A 22066-nucleotide genomic window follows, 5' to 3' on the forward strand; every position below is an offset into this window, starting at 1 on the left:
TCGCATGTGTTTATTACGACGTAGATGGTAATGATCTGCAACTATCCCACGTCCACTATTTCCATGCGTGAAGCCGATAACAAGGCACCCGAAGGCTGCTGTATACATACCATGGGAGGGTAAGTATAGCTCAAGTACTGCAATAGTAACTATTTAGTGCATTTCGTATGGCATCTCAATCAAAGAAATACAACATCACTACCTGTTCACTCAAGTAACCACCAATGACATGTCAAAGCGCCACCTGTCATCACCGTGAGGCTTCCTTGGCTTCTTCGTTCCTAGGCTATTCTCTAGTTTCACCAAGGCTCTTCTCAAACCCCAAGCCGCAAGCCTCATCAGCCTGCCTACGTAGTGGCTACGCGCAGTTCTCCACAGCGCCGTCATCTTTCCATTACTATAGCCCGCGGACTTCACGTGTGTGGAACCTGAGTGTGGGTAAAACAATTGGAGACGCATCGCTGCTTGCCACTTTTTTGACGAAATACAGAGATGAAGACAGAAAACCTGGAGAATGAAATGACTCGAAAGTGCTTCAACAATGCTCGAGTGGAACCACGTGGAGAGGCCCAGAAACTCTGGGCGCACTCAGGGGGGTGCGAGATCGAGTGCGAGATTGAGACGGCGAGATCTATAAAGACCCAGATATCCTCACCGTTCGTGACGGTAGAATCATTGCATCCACAGGAACCTCACTCACTTATACCTTGAAAAGTTCTTATTTCCTTGTCACTCTTACCATTCTCATACCTAGCAAGATCGTTCAAACATCACACTAGTAACGGGAGATAACCAAAACCGTCAACATGGCAACTCTTAGCAAGGAGCAACAGACTGAGTTCTACCAGAATGTCGCTAGGGTCAAGAAGGATCTTGATCAGAGAGTAGCGGATTCCGACTCGTTGCCCAGCTCACCTGAGTTGTCATCGTCAGACAGCTCTAGGGATAGTGTCTCTAGCATCTCAACTCCCATATCACCCATCGATTCCTCGGTCGTTGCCGACTCTTTCGTCTTTGCATTTGATATCGACGGCGTGCTTGTCCGAGGCGGGCGACCGATCCCAGAGGCCATCGAGGCTATGAAAGTACTTGATGGAGAGAACGAATATGGAATGAAAATGTAAGTTGGCTTCCTCACATGCGTGCAATACCTCCCATATCATTTAATAGAACATGACTAACGTTAACCTTTTTCTTAGACCTCATATTTTTCTTACCAACGGCGGTGGCAAGACTGAAGAAGAACGCTGCCAAGATCTATCACGCCAACTTCAGCGAGAGATCAAGCCCGGCCAGTTCATTTGCGGACACACTCCCATGAGAGAAATGGCCGAGAAATACGGCACAGTCTTGGTCATTGGAGGCGAGGGCGAGAAATGCCGCCTTGTCGCCGAAGGATACGGCTTCAAAGACGTCGTCACGCCAGGAGACATCATCAAGCACAATGCTGCCACAACTCCGTTCAGGAAGCTGACGCCCGAGGAGCTCGCCAACTCTCGTGAGCGAGATTTTGACGACGTTGTCATTGATGCCGTCTTTGTGTTTGCCGACTCTCGAGACTGGGCTGGTGACATTCAGATCATGCTGGATGTGGCTATGTCTCAGGGAGGCCGACTTGGGACTCGCAGCGAGACCTTTGACGAGGGTCCTACATTCTACTTCTCCCACAACGATGTCGTCTGGTCTGCTGCCCACGAGCATGTCCGTCTCGGCATGGGCGCTCTCCGACGCATGTTCGAAATCACCTTTAGAGACCTCACCGGCGGCAAGGGCAAGCTGCACACACACGCATTCGGCAAACCTCAAGTCTCGACGTTTGAATTTGCTGAGCGGCTGATGCAAACCTGGCGAAGCACCGAGCACGGCATTTCTGGTCCTCCACAGACGGTGTATTTTGTCGGTGATACACCGGAGAGCGACATCCGTGGCACCAATGCCATCAACGACGTTGCCGACAACGACTGGTACAGCATCCTAGTCAAAACGGGCGTGTATCAGGATGGCACAGAGCCGACATACAAGCCTCGCGCTACCGTGTCCACTGTGCTTGATGCCGTGAACCACGGTATTCAGCGTGAGATGCGCAAGAAGGTGGTGTCGTCGCTCAAGCGAGACGTTCTGGGCCAGTCAGAATTTGCTGCAACCGAGAACAATCCGGCTATTGTTGATGAGGACTTTCTCGTCGCTGCATAAACATTTAACGAAGCAAACATTTCTGGAAAGACATTACGAGATGGAGTATATGGAGTTTAAAAAAGAGGGAATCGAAACTCTTGGGTTCGCTAATGCGACATGACTGACTCTTTCTTTCTTTTTTTCTTTTTCACTTTCTCTTTTTAAGACTGGTTTCAGAATATGCGAGTTGGCAAACAGTTATATCATGACAATGGGGGATAATTAGATTCCTCTTCTTCTTTCTTCTTTTTACACCTTCTTTCTCATCAGCCAGACTGATGCCCCATTTATTATACCCCCAAGCGATTATCACACTGATATTAGATGCATTACAAGAATGAGATATTAGACACAGTCTTCTAGATAGATTTCTCTATGGACTTATAGATTATTGTTGTCTTCAATGGAATGCATGACCAACTAAAAGATCCACGCCCTTTGCTGTTCATAAGTGACGTGAATCAATCATCGAAAGTAAACTTTCCCCAGGGTGATGCTGCAGCCCAACCAGCAGTATCAACGACCTCCTGTCTATCAGAGCGTCTTTCAAATGCATCCTCCATAGTTACCCTCATCGAATACTCTGCAACGTGATCACGCTCAACATGAAGCCAGCCTTTCCATCCGGCAACTAAGTCACCCGCTCCTAACCCGCCCAGCACAATCGAGCCCCAAAATTCACGAGACAGAGACACCGCCGAAGCGCCTTCATAGACCATGGAGCGCTCGGCATCTGCGATGAGCGATCGTATCAGTTCAATGTTGGTGCTGGAGCTTTCGTCGTAGGGCGGCTGCTGGACATAGACGTGTTGCAAGTCGTCATCTGTGCATGCGAGGCGAGTGGCATCGAAGCGGCCGTCAAGATCGAGGACGAATAATGCCATGGAATGGGGCGGCGAGACGAGCGTCGATATTACCTTATATATCAACGGGAGACTACGGCCAGACACGGATATTGTGGGCGCTTGGGTGGCTCGAAATTGCCGAGCAGCGAGGTGATCAAGTTGATCCAAGTGTGTGATTTTGACTCGCCTGGTGCTGGTTCCGCTTGCCTGAGTCTTTTCTGGGGCAAGGGATGAGCGAAAGCTATCGAGAATCTAGAGCCAGTATTCAATATTAGTATCGCTTATTTCCAAGAGGTTGCGGGTGAATGAATGCATCAGTTCAAAGGGATGCAATAAGGATTCGTCCCGCGCCTGCAGATGGTTGAGAGGGAAATGAATGCATCTTCTTTTTTCTTTCTTTCTTTCTTTTTTTTAATCTGCTTCATTTTCTTGTATCCTTTGAAAAATAGATCTCGACATCTCCATCGTATCATGAAAAACGCATCTTTGTAAAATTTGTGGCGATGTTTTGCATTTTTGGTGGCTATTCGCATCTCCAACCACACCTGTCGGGGCATACAGAAACTTTTCCAGCGCCAGTGTCGGAATCTCATCAAACTCACCTCCTCCAAACTGGCCTCCTCAACAGCGCTCAGCAACTGTCCGCCTATCGCCGCCTCCATCCGCCCGGTCTCAAATCAGGATCTCGCATACACTCCAGCTGCAAATGACGCCTCCCTGCCGCTCATTCCCCGCCTCAGAGCTGCCTCTTCGGATCCAGCAGGACGCCTCGGGCCGGCGCCGGAAGCTTGATGGCGCGGGCTCTGTGTCGCGCAAGATTGATCTGTCGGCCTGCGAGCTTTTTCAGATGCTGCAGTACAAATGCGAGGTTCAGCGGCCACTGTCGCGCGAAAGCCCGGTCAGGTGCTTTGCTGTCGATCGGCTGTTTCGAAGGTAGAGTTTGGAACCCCCACCAGGAGGAGCTCAATTTGTTTTGCGCCGTCACTGCCTGCCCCTCGGCTGAAGCATTGAGTCGCCTAATTGATACTATCGTCACTAACAATGAATTAAACAGGTGTAAAGACAAACAGGGGACGTTTACTGTAGAGACAACGGCATGGGAAGGGGAGAGGGCTAGAGTGGACAACAGCTCTGAAGGCACCAAGACAAAGGAGCCGCCCAAGCCGCATCAGTGGTCATCGAGCTGGCATGATGCCGACGAAGCATCGCCATGATGCACCCTGCTTCTTGTATTGCGAAAGGCAGCAGTGAAGTCCAGGTCCTTTAACGACCCTGTACTGGCCATCTGACCCAAATTTACGACCCCTGAGGGGGCAGGCTGAGCAATATCGGACATGACCTAAGCATATTCCATCTTTGGCCCAGACGCTCACACAATGCCACACATTGCGGCCATCCGACTCGGCGAAGCAACTATAGAGACTCGGCGAACTGGAGTTGTGCGCATATGATCTTGAGCGTTCATTGTGAAGCTTCAATGCTAATGGGGAAGTTGCATGCCCCTCGGCACACGAAAGCTTACAACTGTTACAAAGAGGGGCTACAAAGATTTGGCTTCGCATGGCACATAATTTGCCCACATCTAGGGAATAACCACCCAGCAGTGTTCTCAGCATAATGCAAAGGGGAATCGGTACATCAATAAATATACTAAGCCAAGCGAGATAATAGAATCGTATTGCCCCGAGACTTATTGGTCTAAGTAGAGGTTCGCCTGGCTGCCTTTCTTCCGTGATATCTGATATCCGCCAAGCAGCCATGCTCCTGCAACAACGAACAGTCCGTTGGCCCCGTCATTCACCTTCTATTCGACCAACAGTTGTCCATGTCGCATTCCCTCTCGGTCCACCCATATATGCAATTGTCCCTTACTGTGCCTGTGACAGCGCGGCAGCACGCTCGGCCTCCTTCTTGGCGTAGTAGGCGTCTCGGCCGTTGGTTCGGGGCATGTGGTAGCCGTACCTATCCCGTTATTAGACAGTCTTCCCTTGCAAATCCAATTCGGTTCGCTAGATTCAAGTCCCGTACCAGTACCAGTTGGCCATGATGAATCCGGATCCTAACGAGATGTGAGCCAAAGCAAGGGGGAAAAAATATCAAGTCCTCCAGCTGTATACAAGCTTTGCGGAAAATCGGGGGTTAGTATTTACCAAGACCGACGCCAAGGTCAAGGATGAGCTGTCGCCGCAGCATCTGCACCCTGTGTTAGCTACTCCAATGAATTTATAGCGGGACCTGCCGCGATTCCAGTGCGACACTACGCCATTGGTCGGGATAGGGACGTACTCCAGTGATCGGTGCGATAGCCATTTTGAATAGAGAGCTTTCCAAGCTGTTCTGAAGCTGTGAGATGCGTTGTTTGGCTGTTTGATGAGTTCGGTATAACGGAAATGGAGAATCTGCTATGGTATGGTCTGATGTTAATCCCGCTAAGGCAGATCACGTGATAGCACAATGCCGGCGGCCGGCGGATTCTCGGGTGTGCGAAAAAGAGCGTCTCCAGCTATGCGACGGTTTAGTAAATTGGGAAGATTGGATCATATATTCTCTTCAATGGGCTGTAGATCAGTTAGTTGAGACTCGTCTTCTTGCTGCTGCATCTCCGCACCAATGAGTCTACGGCTAGCCACTCGGCGGCTGGCGCTGTCAAGTAATGTCTTTTTGCCTGAAGAAATCACCATTTTGTATTAATGTTCACTGGCTAACTGAAAATCACCAACTTGACATAGGCCCATCTTCTCCAACCTCATTGCTGGCGCCGGCCAATGGAGTTTTGCACGGAAGTGTTGGCGTACTGACTCAGCGTCGTCACAAATGGTCGATCAATGTGTTCAAAGGATGGGGTAAATCCAGTTCCAAAGACTCTGGCGACAAAGGCCAGGACCCCTCCGCCTCTGAACTGGACGACCCCAAGAAGCGACAGCAGTTCTTGCAAAGGAATATGCGGGGTGGAGTTGAAGACAACATTTTCCAGGACGAGATTGAGGCCTCAAAACCGGCACCCGATTCTCCAGCCGCCCAGACGTCAGAGGAAAGGACGAAGGAGAGCCTGGCAATGGTAGTCGATCCAGATGCTCGGAGCCGTATCCGGTGGCAGCGAAGAAAAGTCATCCAATCAGTGCGCCGAAACGGACAACTGACGAGGGAGGAGAGAATCAAAATGACCGAGCGCGAACTCATTCACAAGAGCGACTTTTTCCCAACCAGCGTCAAGAAACTGGTTATGTTGGCACGACAGATTGCCGGCAAGCCAGTCGATGAAGCTATTCAGCAAATGAAGTGGTCAAAAAAGAAGTTTGCGGCCGAAGTTAAATATCACTTGGAGGAGGCGCGGGACATGGCCGTTGTCCAGCGTGGCATGGGCCTTGGAAAGGTCAACGGTGACATCCTGGACAAGCCTCGCAAGGTGCGAACCAAGGATGGCAAATGGATGGAGATTGTGGACCCGACGCGCCTGTATGTTGCGCAGTCATGGGTTGGGCGAGGCCCCTGGCGTGGAAAGGAGCTCGACTATAAGGGACGAGGGAGAATGGGTGTCATTCAGCATCCCAGCACCAGTAAGACACTCTCAGCCCTTCTTTCTTTCAATTTGCTGTCATGGCCATGATCATGTTTCGAGTTCGAATTTGCTAACTTGTGTGGTGATGCAGGCTTTACAGTCATTCTGAAAGAGGAAAAGACCAGAATCCGGGAATATGAAGAGGAGAAGGCCAAGGAGGCGCAAAAGGGCCCCTGGGTTCATTTACCGAACCGCAAGGTCCATGGCCAGAGACCGTACTATTCCTGGTAGAGACAAGAGACTGAGGCTGGTTGAAATTCGAAAGCAATAGAGTTGGCATGACAATGAGCATGTACCTGTATCAACATATGTACAATGAAAAGAAACAACACACTCGGGCAACTGGATAGAGTTGATCAGTTCTGGTTTCCTGCACCATGTAACTTCAGACTCTTTGAACAGTATCCGTACTCAAGAAATTAAGAATACACACACCCAGTATTAACTTGAGATGGCCCGTCACAGATTGTATTTTGTAGTAGGTGTCGGATAATACATTACACAGAGGCTTACTCCAGGAGAAGAAAGGCGTTAGTCTCCGGCCGTCGCTTTGAGCTCTTGATTAGAGTTTGCAACATAACCCATACAGTTGAAACAAATGGAAATTGGATCGAAGCTGGCCCTCAATTGTGAGCTATTCCCACTACCAGAGTACAGATAGCTATTTCGCTTGAGGACTATCAAAGGCACGAGCTGCAATTACACCATGGCTCTTGGCTGCTGCCGAGGTATCATATCTTCGTACCGGTTGGAAACCAGTTCGAGATCATTCGAATACTTTTCGAACGCGCCTTGACCACGCCCCGAGCTAGGAGGAGGCTGAGAGATGTCGAAGGAATCGTGAGTTCGGCTGCGATTTTTCAGGAAAAAGAAGGCGCCAACAAGCGCAATTGCAATTACACCACCAGCAACACCGACTCCGATTCCAATGGCCGCACCTTGAGACAAACCACCAGCCGGAGCAGCTGCGGACGTTTCACTAGCAGTGGGACTTGATGTAGTGGCGGCAGAGGTGGAAGAGGCAACAGAGGTTGTGGTAGAAGGCGGTGATGTTGGCGTAGACTAGGTTACCTAACGTTAGCAACATTGTAAGATCAAGGTCATGGGATCGGGATAAGAAAAACATACCACGGGGATCGTGGAGTTTTGGTGTGGAGGGGTTGCTGTCAACGGAGCAGAGGTCTGAGTGGGAGGTGCTGTTGAGGGCGGTGCTGTTGTGGTTGGTGGCGCCGTGGTCGAGGATGAAGACGGAGGTGCTGTTTCCGAGTTCGGAGCAGTCGTGGACGAGGGTGATGTTGGGATTGGGGTTGTTTCGCCTGGAGGAGCCGTCGACGATGGTGGGCCGGCAGACGTTGACGTCGGAGGAGCTTGTGCGTCAGTAGGCGTAAACGCCAACTGTTGACCTATGGATGGATGAGTATACGACTGGTCTCGTCCATGCATTTTGTATTCTTACCCTGACAAAAAGACCCAGCTAGAAAGGCCTGGATCTGGACATCCGTAGCGCCGCATCCGCTCTGACCACAGTCTCGAACGCCAAATCCGAAGTTGGCATTTGCACAGAGACAGGCAGCATCATCTGCACTAACGCAGCCATACTGGGGGAATTGGCCTTTGACAGTGTCTGCACAACCAGGCTGTGACAGGGTCAGATATTGCTAGACCACCAACAGTTGAATTGACCTACCACACAAGTGGGAACGTCCTGGGCAGCAACACCATCGACGTAGATCAGGCTCAGTGCACCGAGCACTGCCGGGAGAAGGTAACGCATATCGAAAGGATGGCTCTTAGGTGCCGTCACCTGCACGCTGGGATTGAAATATGAGAAGAAATTGAACCCTGTCTTCTAGAACGAACTAGATAATCGGAAAGATAGGCTGGAACCACCAGACTTTTCTTTCTCCTTCTCTCTATCCCTCTATCCCTCTCTTTCTAATACAACGCCACGAAGATCCGGAAGAAGAAGGTTGAAAGAACGGGGAATCTGGACAAATGTCGACCGAGAGTTACCAGCACACACGGTCAGACAGCAATCGAAAACGGACTCGTAACAGGTTGCGCAATGTACGAGCAAAAGAATGAGGCTGAAGGAGTGGAATGCAGATCTCGCAAGTAAAGGGAGAAAGGGTTAATGAGAATAGTCAAGGTCCGCGGATGGAATGGCCATAGAAGGGGCTCGAAAAGGGAGGGAAAAGGAGCGTAAGAAGTGCAATTCGCAATAGAGTCGTAGGGAGCGTGGGTGGTCTATACAAGACCGTGGTAAAGATCAAGAGAGAAAAAAGAAGAACGAAAGGCCGAATCGCAGTCGCTACAGGAAGACACGATGGAGGATGAAATTCAGCGGAAAGAATGCCAGTACGAGTACTGCAGTGGTCGCTTTAACCCCCAGCTCCGTGTTGGGCTCCGTAGATCATTAATGATAGGGATGCAATCCCGGTCTGTGGGCCCACCTCCAGCACCTAGCCAGCGCTAATAACGCGCTCCAAATGTGCTGCTGTGCCTGGCTCCGTAGCGGTTGGGTACCTGCTGCATTCTGCAAAGTAGGGGGGTTGATCTGAAACATGGAACCGTACAAGCAGGCCACCTTCTACTGTGGCTTCCAGGCGCCGAACAGGTAGCGGAAACAGGACTAGTTTGGTCTTGCTAGTGTCACGATGGTATTGCTAACAATTTCATGTCCGAATGTTACGAGGGACCTTGTATATTTATAACTCTAAAACGGGACCCAATACTGATTTCCCAGATGCGAAACCTACCTGGTAGGTAGGTACCTAAGTATTATTGCCTACTACCTACTTAGAACGTATGGATATTATTTTTGGCAGTATCTAATTAATCCTATCCACTGATCTACGGTATACTCTGAAGGCTGCCTAAACGCCATCATAAGTTTGAATCATACCTAGGTACATGTGCTCGTATCCATCAGCCGCGGCTGAATTGCTGCCTCTTACAGGTAGCTAGGTACGTCTAAGGTAAGGTACTACCAGGTAGTAGGTAGTAGGGCTGCCAAAAAGCTCAGAGTACTTAAGCTGGTACCTGCCGCTCAGCATCGCTAGGCACCATCAAGCTAAGGTCGGCAGCTCGGCCTTGCATTGGGTAGAGGTACCTTAAACAGGTAGTATTAGTACCTGGTAGTACTCCGTAGCACCAGCACAATCAGCTTTTTGCATCTGCAGATCCCATCGGCCCAAAGCAAGCTTACCGTCGACATCCGAATCTGCCCTTTTTTCCACCAAATCTCCCCTTCCCTGCCATCGACGTCCAAAACTGCGGCAACTCTTGCTTTATGCTGCAGGCACTGTGATGCCGCACCGAAGACGACCATGGCCAATCCTGTAGGCGAGGAGAGTTGGCTGGCCTATCTCGACGAAACCACCCGCAACGCCTCCGATCTCGAGCAGCGCGTAAATGTCGTCGAACTTTTCAAACGCGCTGTCGGCGCGGAGCCTGGCAGCCTGCGAATATGGCTGGCATACTGCAATTTCTTCTGGTCTCTTTGGGCGGACAGCCAATCTGATGCTGCTGGGTGGCCAGAAGAGGAACAAATGATGGGCCGCGAGCTTTTCTCGTTTGGATCTGCCCTTGATCTGTGGCAGCAAGGTTACGAGGCCATCAAATATCGCATCAACGACAGCCATATTCTCTGGAACCGCTGGATATCGCTAGAAAGGGAGCTGCTGGAGAAGACGAAAACTCCAGAGGGTGTTAAGCGCATCACGCATCTGTACCGTGACCGACTGACGACGCCTCATCTCACTTGGGACGACACGTCGCAAATGTACTCGAGTTTCTTGTCGGAATACAATCGCGCCGGATGGGAGGAATCCATGAAAGACGTCACCGCACTATCCCAGGACGCAAAGCGCCTAATGGCGGAGCGGGATTCCTTTGAGCTTAAATTGCAACAGGCGTCCAGAGCGGACGACACGGAGGCCCAAAAGAAAATCATGACTGAATATCTTGAATGGGAGACATCACGCACCCATGACGGACAAGGCATTGCTGACATCAATTTCAACCTCTGCTGTGGACTCTATGCCAGAGCGTTGACCGGGATATTCGCATCCGACGAATCGGTTTGGCACCAACATATAGTCTTCCTCTCATCCTCGTACGCCGATTCAAAAGCCCCTGAATATCTACTCAACGCCCTCCGCCGGGCCGTTCAGCATTGCCCCTGGTCTGGTCGCTTATGGAATAGGTTAATTCTATGTGCGGAAGAGGCGAAATTGGATTTTGCTGAAGTGGAGTCAATCAAGCATGCCGCGACGAGCGAAAATCAGCTCTACAAGCACGGCATGGAGAGTATGATCGAGATGTATGTGGCGTGGTGCGGTTTCCTAAAACGAACAGCGATGGACGCGAGCGCTACGGATGAGGCTGTCGATGTGGCTGATGTAGGGCTGAGTGCCGCTCTCGAGGACGTTGAGGTTGTGGGCAAGAGACTGTACGGCAAAGACTTTCAGGGCGACCCCAAGTTTAGACTTGAGCGTATCTACATCCAGTACCTGACTGAGAAGAAGCGAGCGATAGACGAGGCAAGAATGCAGTGGAATAAGCTAGCCAAGGCCCAAATCCACGCCGACAGTCACGATTTTTGGTTTCGCTATTATATGTGGGAGATGCTCATCTTTTCTTCCACCAGCACGAGCAACAGTCCCACACCCTCCTCTGGAGGAGTCAATTTCCGGATACCAGTGCTTGCCACCGCTGTCCTTCAGCGTGCTGTAAACCGGCAGACTATTGACTGGCCCGAAAAGGTGTTGGAGGTTTACATGCAGCATTGCAACGATTATGAACAATCGCATTCCGTACGCCGAGCGGCAGATGCCGTGCAGAAAGCTGAAAGGAATATTGCGAAGCGACGCGCTCTTGAAGAAGAGGAGAAGGCTGCGGCCTATGCTGCATATTATGGCACGCAGCCAGCAGACCATAACGAAGAGGTTTCAGAGGTCTCCCCAGGCCAGTCTAAGAGAAAACGAGAAGATCCAGTGGATTCCCAAGAACCCGACAATACCAACAATAAGCGCCAAAAGAACGACCACGAATTGCGTGAAACACAGTCTGGACTACGGAGAGACAGAGAGAACACATCCGTACTCGTCACAAATCTCCCTGCCGAGGTCACGCAGACAAAGCTCCGCCAGTACTTCAAGGAGTATGGTCACATCAATAATATTACAGCACTGGTGCGAGAAGAAGATGGTCACTCATCAACGGCAATGATTGAATTCAGTACTCCAGAAGAAGCTCAATCTGCATTACTCAGAGACGGCAAGTTCTTTGGGCAGTCCCAGATTGATGTGCAATCAGCACATGATTTAACCATCTACGTAACCAACTACCCGCCTGCGGCTGATGAAAAATACATTCGTCGGTTGTTCAAGGATTGCGGAGATATTTTGAGCATTCGATGGCCCAGTTTGAAGGTGAATACGCATCGCCGATTCTGTTACGTGTCTTTCCGTGACAGTGAAGCATCTGCCAGAGCAGTGGCAAAAGAAGGTACTATTCTCGAAGACAAATATAAGCTCTTGGCTAAGTACTCGGATCCCAATCGCAAAAAAAGCCGCGAGGGTGCTGTTGCTGAGGGCCGAGAAGTTCATGTCTCGGGATTGAGCCCCTCGGCTACAGAAGATGAAATCCGCGAAATATTCTCAAAATACGGAACCATTTCGAGAATAAACGTTCCCCGAAACATAAGCGGCAAGGGCCGGGGATTTGCGTTTGTCGACTTTGCAACTAAGGACGAAGCCGAAAAGGCTGCGTCAGAACTGAACAAGACCAAGTTCCTTAACCAGATACTCCACGTCGAGATTTCAAAGGCTTCAAATGTGAAGCCCACGGCTCATAGTGTGTCACAGGACGGCGCATCTCCGGCACGCCAGGTAACTGAAGATGCTGACGTTGACATGGCGTCTGTCAGCGACAAATCGTCGAACCCTTCAGCTGCCGACATTGCCGCACGCACCATCGCCCTCATGGGCCTGCCTGACACGATTAATGACGCTCGAGTGCGAGCGCTTGTTGAGCCATTTGGGCCCATTGTTAAGCTAGTTCTACAGCCAGGCCATGGTGGCGCAAAGATAGAATTCGCAGACTCTTCTGCTACGGGCAAGGCAAGTCTACAGCTTAGCAACGTCGAGTTTGAAGGCCGCAAACTACAGGTTGGATCTCCTGATGATCTCCGTCACGCCAAGGCCAGGAGAATGGAAGATCGCATTGTCCCCCGTAGCCAGAGTTCGGCCAAGAAAGACAAGCCAGCTAGCACCACAGCGAACAGCTTCATGCCCTCGTCGGTTATGAGGCGGCCTACCTTAGGAAGACCAGGTCCAAAGCGAGGGCTCGGTTTCTCTGCCCCAAGAGTAACACCCGGGTCGAATGTAAAAACCGATGGTGAAAGTACAAAGCCAGCAACGAAGAGCAACGCGGACTTCAAGGAGCTATTTTTGAGAGGTTCCAACCCGAAGAATAACGCCGAGAAGACTGACTAAATTCTCAGCGTATGTTTTCTCGGGATATCTCCAACTTTACTATATATTATGAGCAAGTAGTTATAGTATTTTTTTTTTTTTTACCGAAATGACAAAATCAAGTCTATCAAGTTCCAAACCTAGTATTGCCTTGTTATCTTGCTCCGAAATTGCCATTTCGCCCAAGCGGTTGTACCTATCCCAATGCCCCAGGTGTATGTGCCCTAGTATGTCTATATTCTGTGGCTAGCCTCTATGAACCAGCTCCAAATGCAATGCTCTCTATTCAGGCCCAAGTCTATTACAGACTGACGGTGTTGACAGTCTTGTCTTGATTGAAGTCCTGGGAAAATAGACGCTGCCACACATCAAACCATTTTTCTTGTTGTGCAGTGAGCAGTTTGCCGGGTTGCTTGAAGGTTCTCGTAAGTAGTTCTCGCAATCTCGTGCGTAAGACTTTAATGACGAGCATTGTTTTCCAGTCCGGAACAGCAAAGCGACCCCGGTTACCATCCAACACTATGACGCCAGAATACAGCTAAAAACAAATAGCATCAGTACTGCAATTCAAGTGATACAAGCAAGAGGCCGGATATAAAAATTCCCCTGACTTACATCGCATCGTACGTCACCACACAGCAGTGCTATCGCGAAGGGTTCTGCGGCACTGGTTTCATGTGCGCGATAAATCCTACATTCATAATCAGATATGCTCCGGCAGAGAGGCGTGCAGACAGAAAAGGACGGTAACTCACGATTTGGTTTGCATTATAGTATAATACGACAGCCATTTGATCTCGAACAGTCCACGGTTGACAGAGCTGGGGTGAAGGCTGATAGATTGGTTGTTTCCTATATTGCGGAGCCCCTTGGAACCAGGCGCATCTCTCACGAGGAGCTTAGGATAGAAGCTCCATGCAATAACGGAAGTCGACACAACATCGTTGTCGCTGTTGAGATTGACTCGTTGGGGTACCTCGACAAATTGCTGCTGACGACGACCGCGACCTCCGGAGGAAAATCGAAGCTTTAATAAAGCCCGCCGCTCTTCCTCCGTCAAGGACAGGAATCCGGAGTCAGCCAGAGACGTCAACAGTTGTCCCTTTAGATCTTCTATGTTAGTGAGCGTCTGCTGATTTAGATAATTCTTTCTGCAGAATTGGAATTCTTTTCCAAGATTTCCATTCGCTTGGCATACTCGCTTCCATGCCAGGTATGCATTGTAAGTTGTAAGGACATCCGAATCCGCACGGCGGAAAGCTGCTCTCGCATTATTTGCTTGCGCTTGCTGTCCAAAGGGGGCGGAAAAAGGCGATTTAGACGATAAGATCGCCGCGACAGTAATGGCCATGTCCAGACATTTGAATACAGACCCCAAGAGAATGAGCTTTCCCAAAAAGACATCCAAAGGTAATCTTGCCAATTGGTAGCCAAGAGGGGTGAGATCTTCTGTACCAGTCAAGGCTCGCACATCCACAAGCGCGTCAACAGCTCGACGTATATTTTTTGCCGAGGGAGGGTCCAAAGCGTCGCCTAAAGTCTCTTCGATACCGCCTATCTTACAGATCTTGACTCGTATGGCCAAGTCTTGCAAGGAGAGCCGGAGCATCTCTGGAGTTTGCTGATCGCTCATAAGAGTATCGTGCCTGTACCGGGAGAACATGTGGAAACACAGCCCATTCTGCACACGACCAGCACGTCCTCTTCGTTGCTTCGCATTGGCTCTTGATATGAATGTATCAATTAACCTGGAAAGCTGCTTCTTCTCGTCAAATCTCATTTCGCGGTGTTTGCCTGTGTCAATGACGCAGGTAACATCTGGAATGGTAATTCCAGTCTCTGCGATATTGGTCGCCAACACGATTTTTCGCATACCTTGAGGTGGCACAAGAAAAGCCGCCTCTTGGTCCTCCATGGCGATCGTAGAGTGTAGAGGGTAAACAAGCCAACCCGCGGAAAATCGAGGGTCTCCCAATAGCATATCATTCAATGATCTTATGTCTGCAATTCCGGGTAAGAAGACCAGGACTGCATTACTGTACTGCTGGAGCGATTCATCTGTAGAAACTCGAGCGATCAGTTCCACAATGAGGTCGAGGTCGATCTGGTATTCATTCATCTGAGCGAGAACAGTTTTGGTTCTGGTTGAATAGCCTGCGAGGCTCTGTGCCATCTCTGATTTTAGGCCCTCTACTTCGGTCTCGACTGCATCGTCATCGAGATCAACAAGCCGATCAGATTCCGAATTGTTGGGAGCATAGCCAGTAAGCTCAACAGCATCTTCCAGGTAGCGGACCATGACTGGGAATGTTCTCCCTGGGACGTTTAGAACCGGCGCACCACCCAGATACGCAGAAAACCGCTCTGCATCAACAGTAGCAGACATCAAAATAACCTTCAAGTCTTTCCGGCGCTTCAGGAGGCGTTTAAGAACGATGAGAAGAAAATCGCTATCAATGGAGCGCTCATGGACCTCATCGAGTACTAGGTGTGTGACTTCGCCAAGGTCGTTTGAACCTTCAAGCATTCTCATAACGATTCCTGTAGTAGCATATACAAGCCGCGTTTCTTTAGACGTGTTTGATTCAAGGCGGATGGAATAGCCAACGAGGGATCTAGAGGTTCCCAAGTCACCCCTTTCATCGCCTAACTCTTCGCTTACTCGACGAGCCAGGGATATTGCAGAAATCCGTCGAGGCTCCGTACAATATATTTTACACGGCCTGCCTTGCGACAGCTCGTGCTCCAGCAAAAACGCTGGGACTTGTGTACTTTTGCCGCTACAGAATTGTAAGCAAGACCCAATTCTGGTAGAAGAACGAATTGTCAACTTACCAGCCGGTTTCTCCGCAGATTATTATCACTTGATTATTATCCACAGCATCCAGAACATGGTTTTTGAATTTCCACATGGGAAGCTGTACTCGATATTCCTGATATATGCGTCAATAGGCTGTGGCGCCGCGACAGAAGGAGCATATGTTGATAACATACTAGCATTGCTGCATATTTCTTCCTGCTCGACTTTGATGCCCACAACTTTATCAAATTGTCATCACTCTCAATGTGCTTTGATCGCTCGACATGTCCTGATTCAGCAGTTTCTGGTGAAGCCTTGGCATTATTGCGACCCCGGAACGCCCCCTGTAGAACAACACCATCCTCAAGTTCCTGATCATGCCTTTGACGGACAAGAGCCTTGAGTTGTTTCACAGCTAATCGATCCTGCGCATCAAAATGGCCTTTTTTAGCTTCGGCCATCTCAGACCAAAAGTCTCGCCAGACAGTCGGAAGTCTGAGATTCACTTTTTCTTCCTTGGGATTGCCATTAAATATGTGGAACAGCGCTGCTGTGGCAACATAGGCCTCTGATTGCTTCGTGTCTGGTGTAGCAACTTTGGTCATAGTAAACCTGAAGTGAGAAGGATCAACCACTGCTTCAACATCCGCGCTGGCCACAATCTGGGCAGGGTCCTGCGGCTTTGACCACGAAATGTCCACTGAATGACGATTAGCAAACGAAGCCTCGGAAATAACTGTATACTTGATGTTGACAGAAGGGTCTCTGGTCAATGTTAGTACTGCGAGTAGTGATGGACATGGTGTTTCAACTTGCCTAGAACGGCAGGCTTCCTCCAAGATTCGTTTCGGGCTGACTCCCGTCCACTTGGCAAATTCTCGAATAACAAGCCGTACTCCATCCGAAGAGTTGACTACGGTCTGGAGCTTCCCAGTGGTCGGGTCGACCTCGCTCTGTGGGAGGGATTCGAATAGACCCACGATGTCGTCGTCATCATTTCCCTCGGCGAGGATATCCTTAGCCATCTTCTCAGCTATAGCAGTGATATCGTCGTCCATTTCTGACGTGGGTGTGGGGTCTTCAGGTTGCGGCTGGTCGTTTGAGTCAGTGGCAGCATTCTTCCTAGCTAAAGCGAGTTGCTTTTCCAGAACGACTTTCTCTTTCTTCCATTGTTGCTCTGCCAAGAATTTGTCAAACAGAACATCAGATTCTATAGTTTTAAGTTTCGATTCCAGGTAAGCCACTGCTGCCATGTCCGTCTCGTTTTCCTTTGTCTGCTGCTTGGTGGATTTAGATTGCGCTCCTTTTTCTAGATGGCCTAACTCGAGTAATTTTGCCTTTGTGGCAATGTATTCCGGTATCAAATCCTCTGGTTCAATTTCACCATCGAATGTAGCAATTGGAGACGCCCGGGCCTTGCCAGGGCGGCTATTCGGTGCGTTGCTTTTCTCAGTGCGGCTGGCTTGAGTTGCGTTTAATTTGGGAGTACTCGTGCGAGATGGAGGGCCGGATGCACCATCAGCAGCGTCTAAAAGAATACGTCAGAGAATGATGAGGCGATGATCCACCTTGGAATCGACTATGGGATACTGACCTTTGGGAACTGTTTTGGTCCTATTTCTGTACGTAGGGAGATCTTCAAGCGGAGATTCACGAGCGAGCCATTCGAGAGCTTCTTCTAGACCCCATATATAGTCTCGAGGAGCAGCTGATATGTTTGGTGTGATATCCAAGATATGCTGTATAGCGCTTTCGACGATATTATCAGAAAAGGCAGCCCCCGAGAGAGTCTGTTGCAAAGTCCAGATGCGTGACACCAGATCTTCTTCGGATGGCATCTTCCCAGGTCCAGCATTTTCAGAGGACAGGCTTGATGCATAGAACCGACTTTCCGCCTTGATTAGGTCGAGGATATGATCCATCAATTCCCGAGGCAGCCATTTTTGCGTGTTGATATTTTCAGCCTGGCTGCGAAGCAGGCGTCGATCGGTCTCCAATCGGGAGCACTGGCGTTGAGCATCTCGCTTGACTTTCTGAGAGTACTTTTCTACAAACAGCTGTAATTCGGATTCTTCGAGCTGTCGTTCAAACTCTTCGGGGCTCAGGACGACTTCCTTGGTTGTCGTTTGCTCGCCACTCTGTTCGGTTTGCTTCGATGGTGGCGGGGTAGCTTCTGATCCAGCTGGAGGAGCAGTTTTGGGAGTATTGACACCCGAAGAGGACGGAGATCCTGCTGGCTCTACTATTTCCAGGCGAGGCTTGGACGCAACAGAGGTCGTCGCAAAGCCTCGCGCCGGATTGGCAGCCGGCTTCTTCTTCTTCTTTGCGCCAGCCATGAGGTGGCCTGGGAAGAGTCGTCGGCGATTGGAGGGGGGGAAATCGGTATCAACAGGTGCCTGTGGATAAACACATGCTCGAAAGGCAGGGGTATTCGAAGGGCAAATGAGTACTCTCACTCCTCTCGCTCCGTATGTATGCAACAGTGATGCATCAATAATGATCCTGCGTTTGTTTTATTATGGTTACCCGGTAATAAGTCGATAATGTTCAATTTATTATGTAAGCATTCTGACGTAGTTTATCATGGTTATTGGAGATAAATATCTTCCCATGAAAAGCACTAGATTTTTTTAGTTTTATGTAATTTACATCTATGTGTAAATGTATATAGATAATGAGGTGTAATGTTGATATATACGATGTAAAAAAAAACTTTATAATTTTCTTAAACTTATTCTTTAAAAATGACACCAGAATACAACATTTAGCTATTTTTAGCCACCAACAGTGTGGAGTCGCATGTGACAGCGTTGTATGGCCTTTCGTACCTGGCATGCATAATTGCTTGGGATACGGATAAAGAGGTCAAGGAGCAAATGCCGGATGCGCTCATCCCCAGCACACCTCACCATGATCGCTCCGGCACTTCCACATCGAGTTATGATTTGTATTCCTTACCGCAGAATCAAGCATTGTGTCAACGCGCTTAAATGGCATCTCGGCTGTGTTAAAACTCCCTGTCAACGCCTACCTAGTACTTGGCGCTACACTAAATTGTGTCGACTAGCGAACCTACCTAGCCAATACTTGGACACCTGCGCCTCCTTGTCAGTTGGTCATGACGCCCAGGTATATTTGGTAATTTTGGCCATATCACGTTTTGATTCAGCTGGCTGACCGCGCCGTCATTTTGCTCTCCTATCTCAAACCGCCAGCGTTGGGCTTTGTTGATCAATGAGCGGCGCTTCAAAGTGCTCAGAGCATCGTTCATACGTCAAAGGTTCAGCTGAACAGCCCGTTCTTTACCAGTACTTGCCGGACCAACCTCTGAAGGCAGATCTTGCTCGAGTAAAGGAGGCGTCTTATTTCCGCCTTGCTGCCTGCCTATTCGTATCCCCCTGATATGCTTCATCGCTAGACTCGTTCATCAGCTGGATACAATGTTTGCCTTCGACCAAGCCGCACTACCCCAACTCACAACCCGTAAGGCTCTCATCCTGGTTGACTTTCAAAACGACTTCCTTGATCCTGTTGATGGCGGGCTGCCTGTCACCCATCCAAAAGGATTTGTCGATCGCGCAACCAAGATTGCAACCGCTTTTCGCTCGGTGGGAGATGTCATCTGGATTCAGTCCCAGTTCGACAAAGCCCGTTCAGTTGAGAGCGACCAGATAGTGTTATCTGAGAAGGGACCTGTATTGCGGCCCGGACCTGCCCAAAGCCGCAGGAAAAACGTCACAGCTGAGGCTTCTACTGATGACTCACTGGATCATGAGGCCTTTCTGAGTCATGGGGAGCCTCTTTGTGTGAAGCCTTCGCACGCAGGGTGCAGCATGCCTCTAGCCGTTGCGGAGGCCGTCCAAAAGAGTGATATGAAATTGACAAAGTCATATTACTCCGCGTTTCATGGCACGCAATTACTACGCGCATTACAGGGCAAGATGGTCATGGAAGTTTTTATCTGTGGCTCCCTGGCCAATATTGGCGTCTACGCCACCGCCATGGACGCCGCAGGTCATGGGATGGCTATTACGGTCATAGAAGACTGTTGTGGCTATCGTCATGAATCTAGGCGGGCAGCGGCTATAAAAAGCCTCGTCGAACTGACCGGTTGTGAGATTTTATCCTCGAAAGAGGTTCTCAGTACTTTACCTTCAACTCCGTCGGTGATTGGAGCCTCCAAGAAAGCACCAAATACGCCATCCGCTCCGCGAGCAAAAGCGGCTGGTGCCAGTAGTGATAAGGATATTGTACAGTCGCTTCTGGAACTCAAGCTCGATCCCAGCTCACCTGGCCCTGCTACCACTGTGAATGAACCAAATCCGAAGCCCACCTCTAAGACGCAATCTCAAAATCCCGAGAAGGATAACGTGCAAACGAAGAAGACAGATATGGAACGCCAAGCGACAACTGAGGGTGGCACGGCGGAACATGCTAAACCAGCTACCACGCTTGCTGATTACGAAAGCAAAAGCGATTCCTCCCCCAAACAAAAGCTTTGTGAGGGCGATGCCGATGTCATTCTCAATGCGCTGCCAAGTAGTTTAGCGGATGAAGCTTTTGAAAAGCTTGAAAAGGAGGTACAATGGCAAAGGATGTCACACCAGGGCGGTGAGGTTCCCCGACTTGTCGCTGTTCAAGGCGAGGTGGGCGAAGATGGCACCATGCCAGTCTATCGTCATCCCGCTGATGAATCTCCACCACTGCTTCCATTCTCTCCAACCGTCAAAGCCATCAAAGCCGAAATAGAGAAGCATCTCGGCCACCCCCTGAACCATGTCCTCATTCAGTTTTATCGCGATGGAAATGACTATATTTCCGAGCATAGCGATAAAACCCTGGATATTGTCAAGGGGTCATACATTGCCAACGTCAGTCTTGGGGCGGAAAGAACCATGACTCTTAGAACTAAGAAGCTGGAAAAGGATCTTTCTGAAGAGGCGTCCAATGATGGAAAGCGAAAAATCGAACGTGCTAAACTCTCGCACAATTCACTCTTCAGGATGGGCTTGCAGACAAATATGAAATGGCTGCATGCCATCCGACGAGACAAGCGAGCAGACCGTGATAGGTCACCTGCCGAGCTGGCTTATTCAGGCCGTCGTATATCTCTCACGTTCAGGCATATCGGCACATTCCTCGATCGTGATGAGATTATTATCTGGGGCCAGGGGGCAACTGGCAAGACTCGCGCCTCTGCACATGCGATAAACAATGGCCAGAGCCCTGATGCTGTGAAGATGATTCAGGCGTTCGGTATGGAAAACCATTCGTCGGATTTTGACTGGCAGGCGCATTACGGCCGCGGCTTCGACGTGTTGCATATCAGCAACTCTCCAAGATTCTTTGCCTCTGAGGATCCTGTAATCAACATGCGCATTGCGCTCATGTTGGCCGAGCTTGGTATTAAGTTTGCCAAGGGCAGCATGGCTTCTGGCAACGATCTCCGCAGCGGCGATCAAACCAACCTGCCAGCGTTCTGGTCTCCGCCTGTAAAATTCGTTGACAACGATGCTGCTAGGTCCGTTGTTCAGGGTGACATTGCAATCATGCTCTATCTGCACTCCCGCTACGGGCCCGGCTCCGCTACCGATGCAGAATCCGCTGCTCACGGTCCAGAAAAGCTTGCGAGGCTATTCAGCCAGATGCAGCAAGGGCTGAACCTATTATACACCTGGCGGCAACTGAAGAGCGATGGGGATCCCGATAGTCGAGCATTGCCTGGGAAGTTGAAGCAGGAGCTTGGTGTTTGGGACGACTACATCGCTGACAACTTGAAACACAAACGTCCTCCATATCTTTGTGGAGACAAATTGACCCTTCCCGACTTTGTCGTATGGCCCGTCTTGTACTCCATCGTAGAAGAATATGGCCTAGATGTAGCATTCAAGGGTCTAGATGGATTACGAACATATTATGAAACTGTTCGACGGTTGGATATTGTTGCCACGGCTGTGGGAAATCGATAATTTCCTGGGCCTGCAAGGAGAAGGCATATTTTCTGTGCTTCCCAGTATGTTGATATTTTGTTTCCTGAATACCCAGTAGTTTGGGCCTTTTCTTTTGCCTGACCTTGTTGAATGGTCGAATGGTAACGTTTGGATTCAATGCGCTCCAGCTTTTCCCCCTCCTCCTTTCCACCCCTATTTATACACTGTCTCTACCTATAAATGCCTTTTGTAGCTCCACAAAGCAATCCTTAGTGTTT

General features: G+C 49.7%; 9 protein-coding genes across 9 annotated transcripts; 5 read left to right on the top strand and 4 right to left on the bottom strand.

Moving 5' to 3' along the window:
• Positions 1-962: 962 nt before the first annotated feature.
• TRIVIDRAFT_126853 (uncharacterized protein) lies at positions 963-2088 on the top strand (the record flags this gene model as incomplete). The annotated part of the gene is made up of 2 exons (XM_014103747.1): positions 963-1120; positions 1200-2088. Coding segments are annotated over 2 exons (1047 nt in total), but the record flags the coding sequence as incomplete, so codon positions are not given.
• Positions 2089-2636: 548 nt separating this feature from the next.
• Positions 2637-3272, bottom strand: TRIVIDRAFT_30123 (uncharacterized protein; the record flags this gene model as incomplete). Its single annotated transcript, XM_014103748.1, has 1 exon — positions 2637-3272. A coding segment is annotated over one exon (636 nt), but the record flags the coding sequence as incomplete, so codon positions are not given.
• A 454-nt stretch (positions 3273-3726) lies between these two features.
• On the top strand, positions 3727-4234 carry TRIVIDRAFT_30003 (uncharacterized protein; the record flags this gene model as incomplete). Its single annotated transcript, XM_014103749.1, has 2 exons — positions 3727-3953; positions 4075-4234. 2 exons carry the CDS (start codon positions 3727-3729, stop codon positions 4232-4234), a joined length of 387 nt encoding a protein of 128 aa, XP_013959224.1.
• A 404-nt stretch (positions 4235-4638) lies between these two features.
• On the bottom strand, positions 4639-5393 carry TRIVIDRAFT_215741 (uncharacterized protein; the record flags this gene model as incomplete). Its single annotated transcript, XM_014103750.1, has 4 exons — positions 4639-4982; positions 5049-5079; positions 5171-5213; positions 5307-5393. 4 exons carry the CDS (start codon positions 5328-5330, stop codon positions 4889-4891), a joined length of 192 nt encoding a protein of 63 aa, XP_013959225.1.
• A 189-nt stretch (positions 5394-5582) lies between these two features.
• On the top strand, positions 5583-7026 carry TRIVIDRAFT_230083 (uncharacterized protein; the record flags this gene model as incomplete). Its single annotated transcript, XM_014103751.1, has 3 exons — positions 5583-5670; positions 5750-6577; positions 6671-7026. 3 exons carry the CDS (start codon positions 5631-5633, stop codon positions 6808-6810), a joined length of 1008 nt encoding a protein of 335 aa, XP_013959226.1.
• A 252-nt stretch (positions 7027-7278) lies between these two features.
• On the bottom strand, positions 7279-8353 carry TRIVIDRAFT_61772 (uncharacterized protein; the record flags this gene model as incomplete). The annotated part of the gene is made up of 4 exons (XM_014103782.1): positions 7279-7641; positions 7708-7982; positions 8036-8216; positions 8267-8353. The coding sequence occupies 4 exons, from the start codon at positions 8351-8353 to the stop codon at positions 7279-7281; spliced, it is 906 nt and encodes a 301-aa protein (XP_013959257.1).
• A 1555-nt stretch (positions 8354-9908) lies between these two features.
• On the top strand, positions 9909-13079 carry TRIVIDRAFT_54648 (uncharacterized protein; the record flags this gene model as incomplete). The annotated part of the gene is made up of 2 exons (XM_014103752.1): positions 9909-12438; positions 12535-13079. The coding sequence occupies 2 exons, from the start codon at positions 9909-9911 to the stop codon at positions 13077-13079; spliced, it is 3075 nt and encodes a 1024-aa protein (XP_013959227.1).
• An 82-nt stretch (positions 13080-13161) lies between these two features.
• TRIVIDRAFT_178589 (uncharacterized protein) lies at positions 13162-18194 on the bottom strand (the record flags this gene model as incomplete). The annotated part of the gene is made up of 7 exons (XM_014103753.1): positions 13162-13596; positions 13674-13749; positions 13814-15838; positions 15894-15991; positions 16053-16601; positions 16716-17386; positions 17453-18194. 7 exons carry the CDS (start codon positions 18192-18194, stop codon positions 13360-13362), a joined length of 4398 nt encoding a protein of 1465 aa, XP_013959228.1.
• Positions 18195-19298: 1104 nt separating this feature from the next.
• Positions 19299-21968, top strand: TRIVIDRAFT_178592 (uncharacterized protein; the record flags this gene model as incomplete). The annotated part of the gene is made up of 1 exon (XM_014103754.1): positions 19299-21968. One exon carries the CDS (start codon positions 19299-19301, stop codon positions 21825-21827), a length of 2529 nt encoding a protein of 842 aa, XP_013959229.1.
• Positions 21969-22066: the final 98 nt, after the last annotated feature.

The sequence above is a fragment of the Trichoderma virens genome (genome assembly GCF_000170995.1).
Source record: "Trichoderma virens Gv29-8 chromosome Unknown TRIVIscaffold_4, whole genome shotgun sequence".
NCBI classification, from domain to species: domain Eukaryota; kingdom Fungi; phylum Ascomycota; class Sordariomycetes; order Hypocreales; family Hypocreaceae; genus Trichoderma; species Trichoderma virens.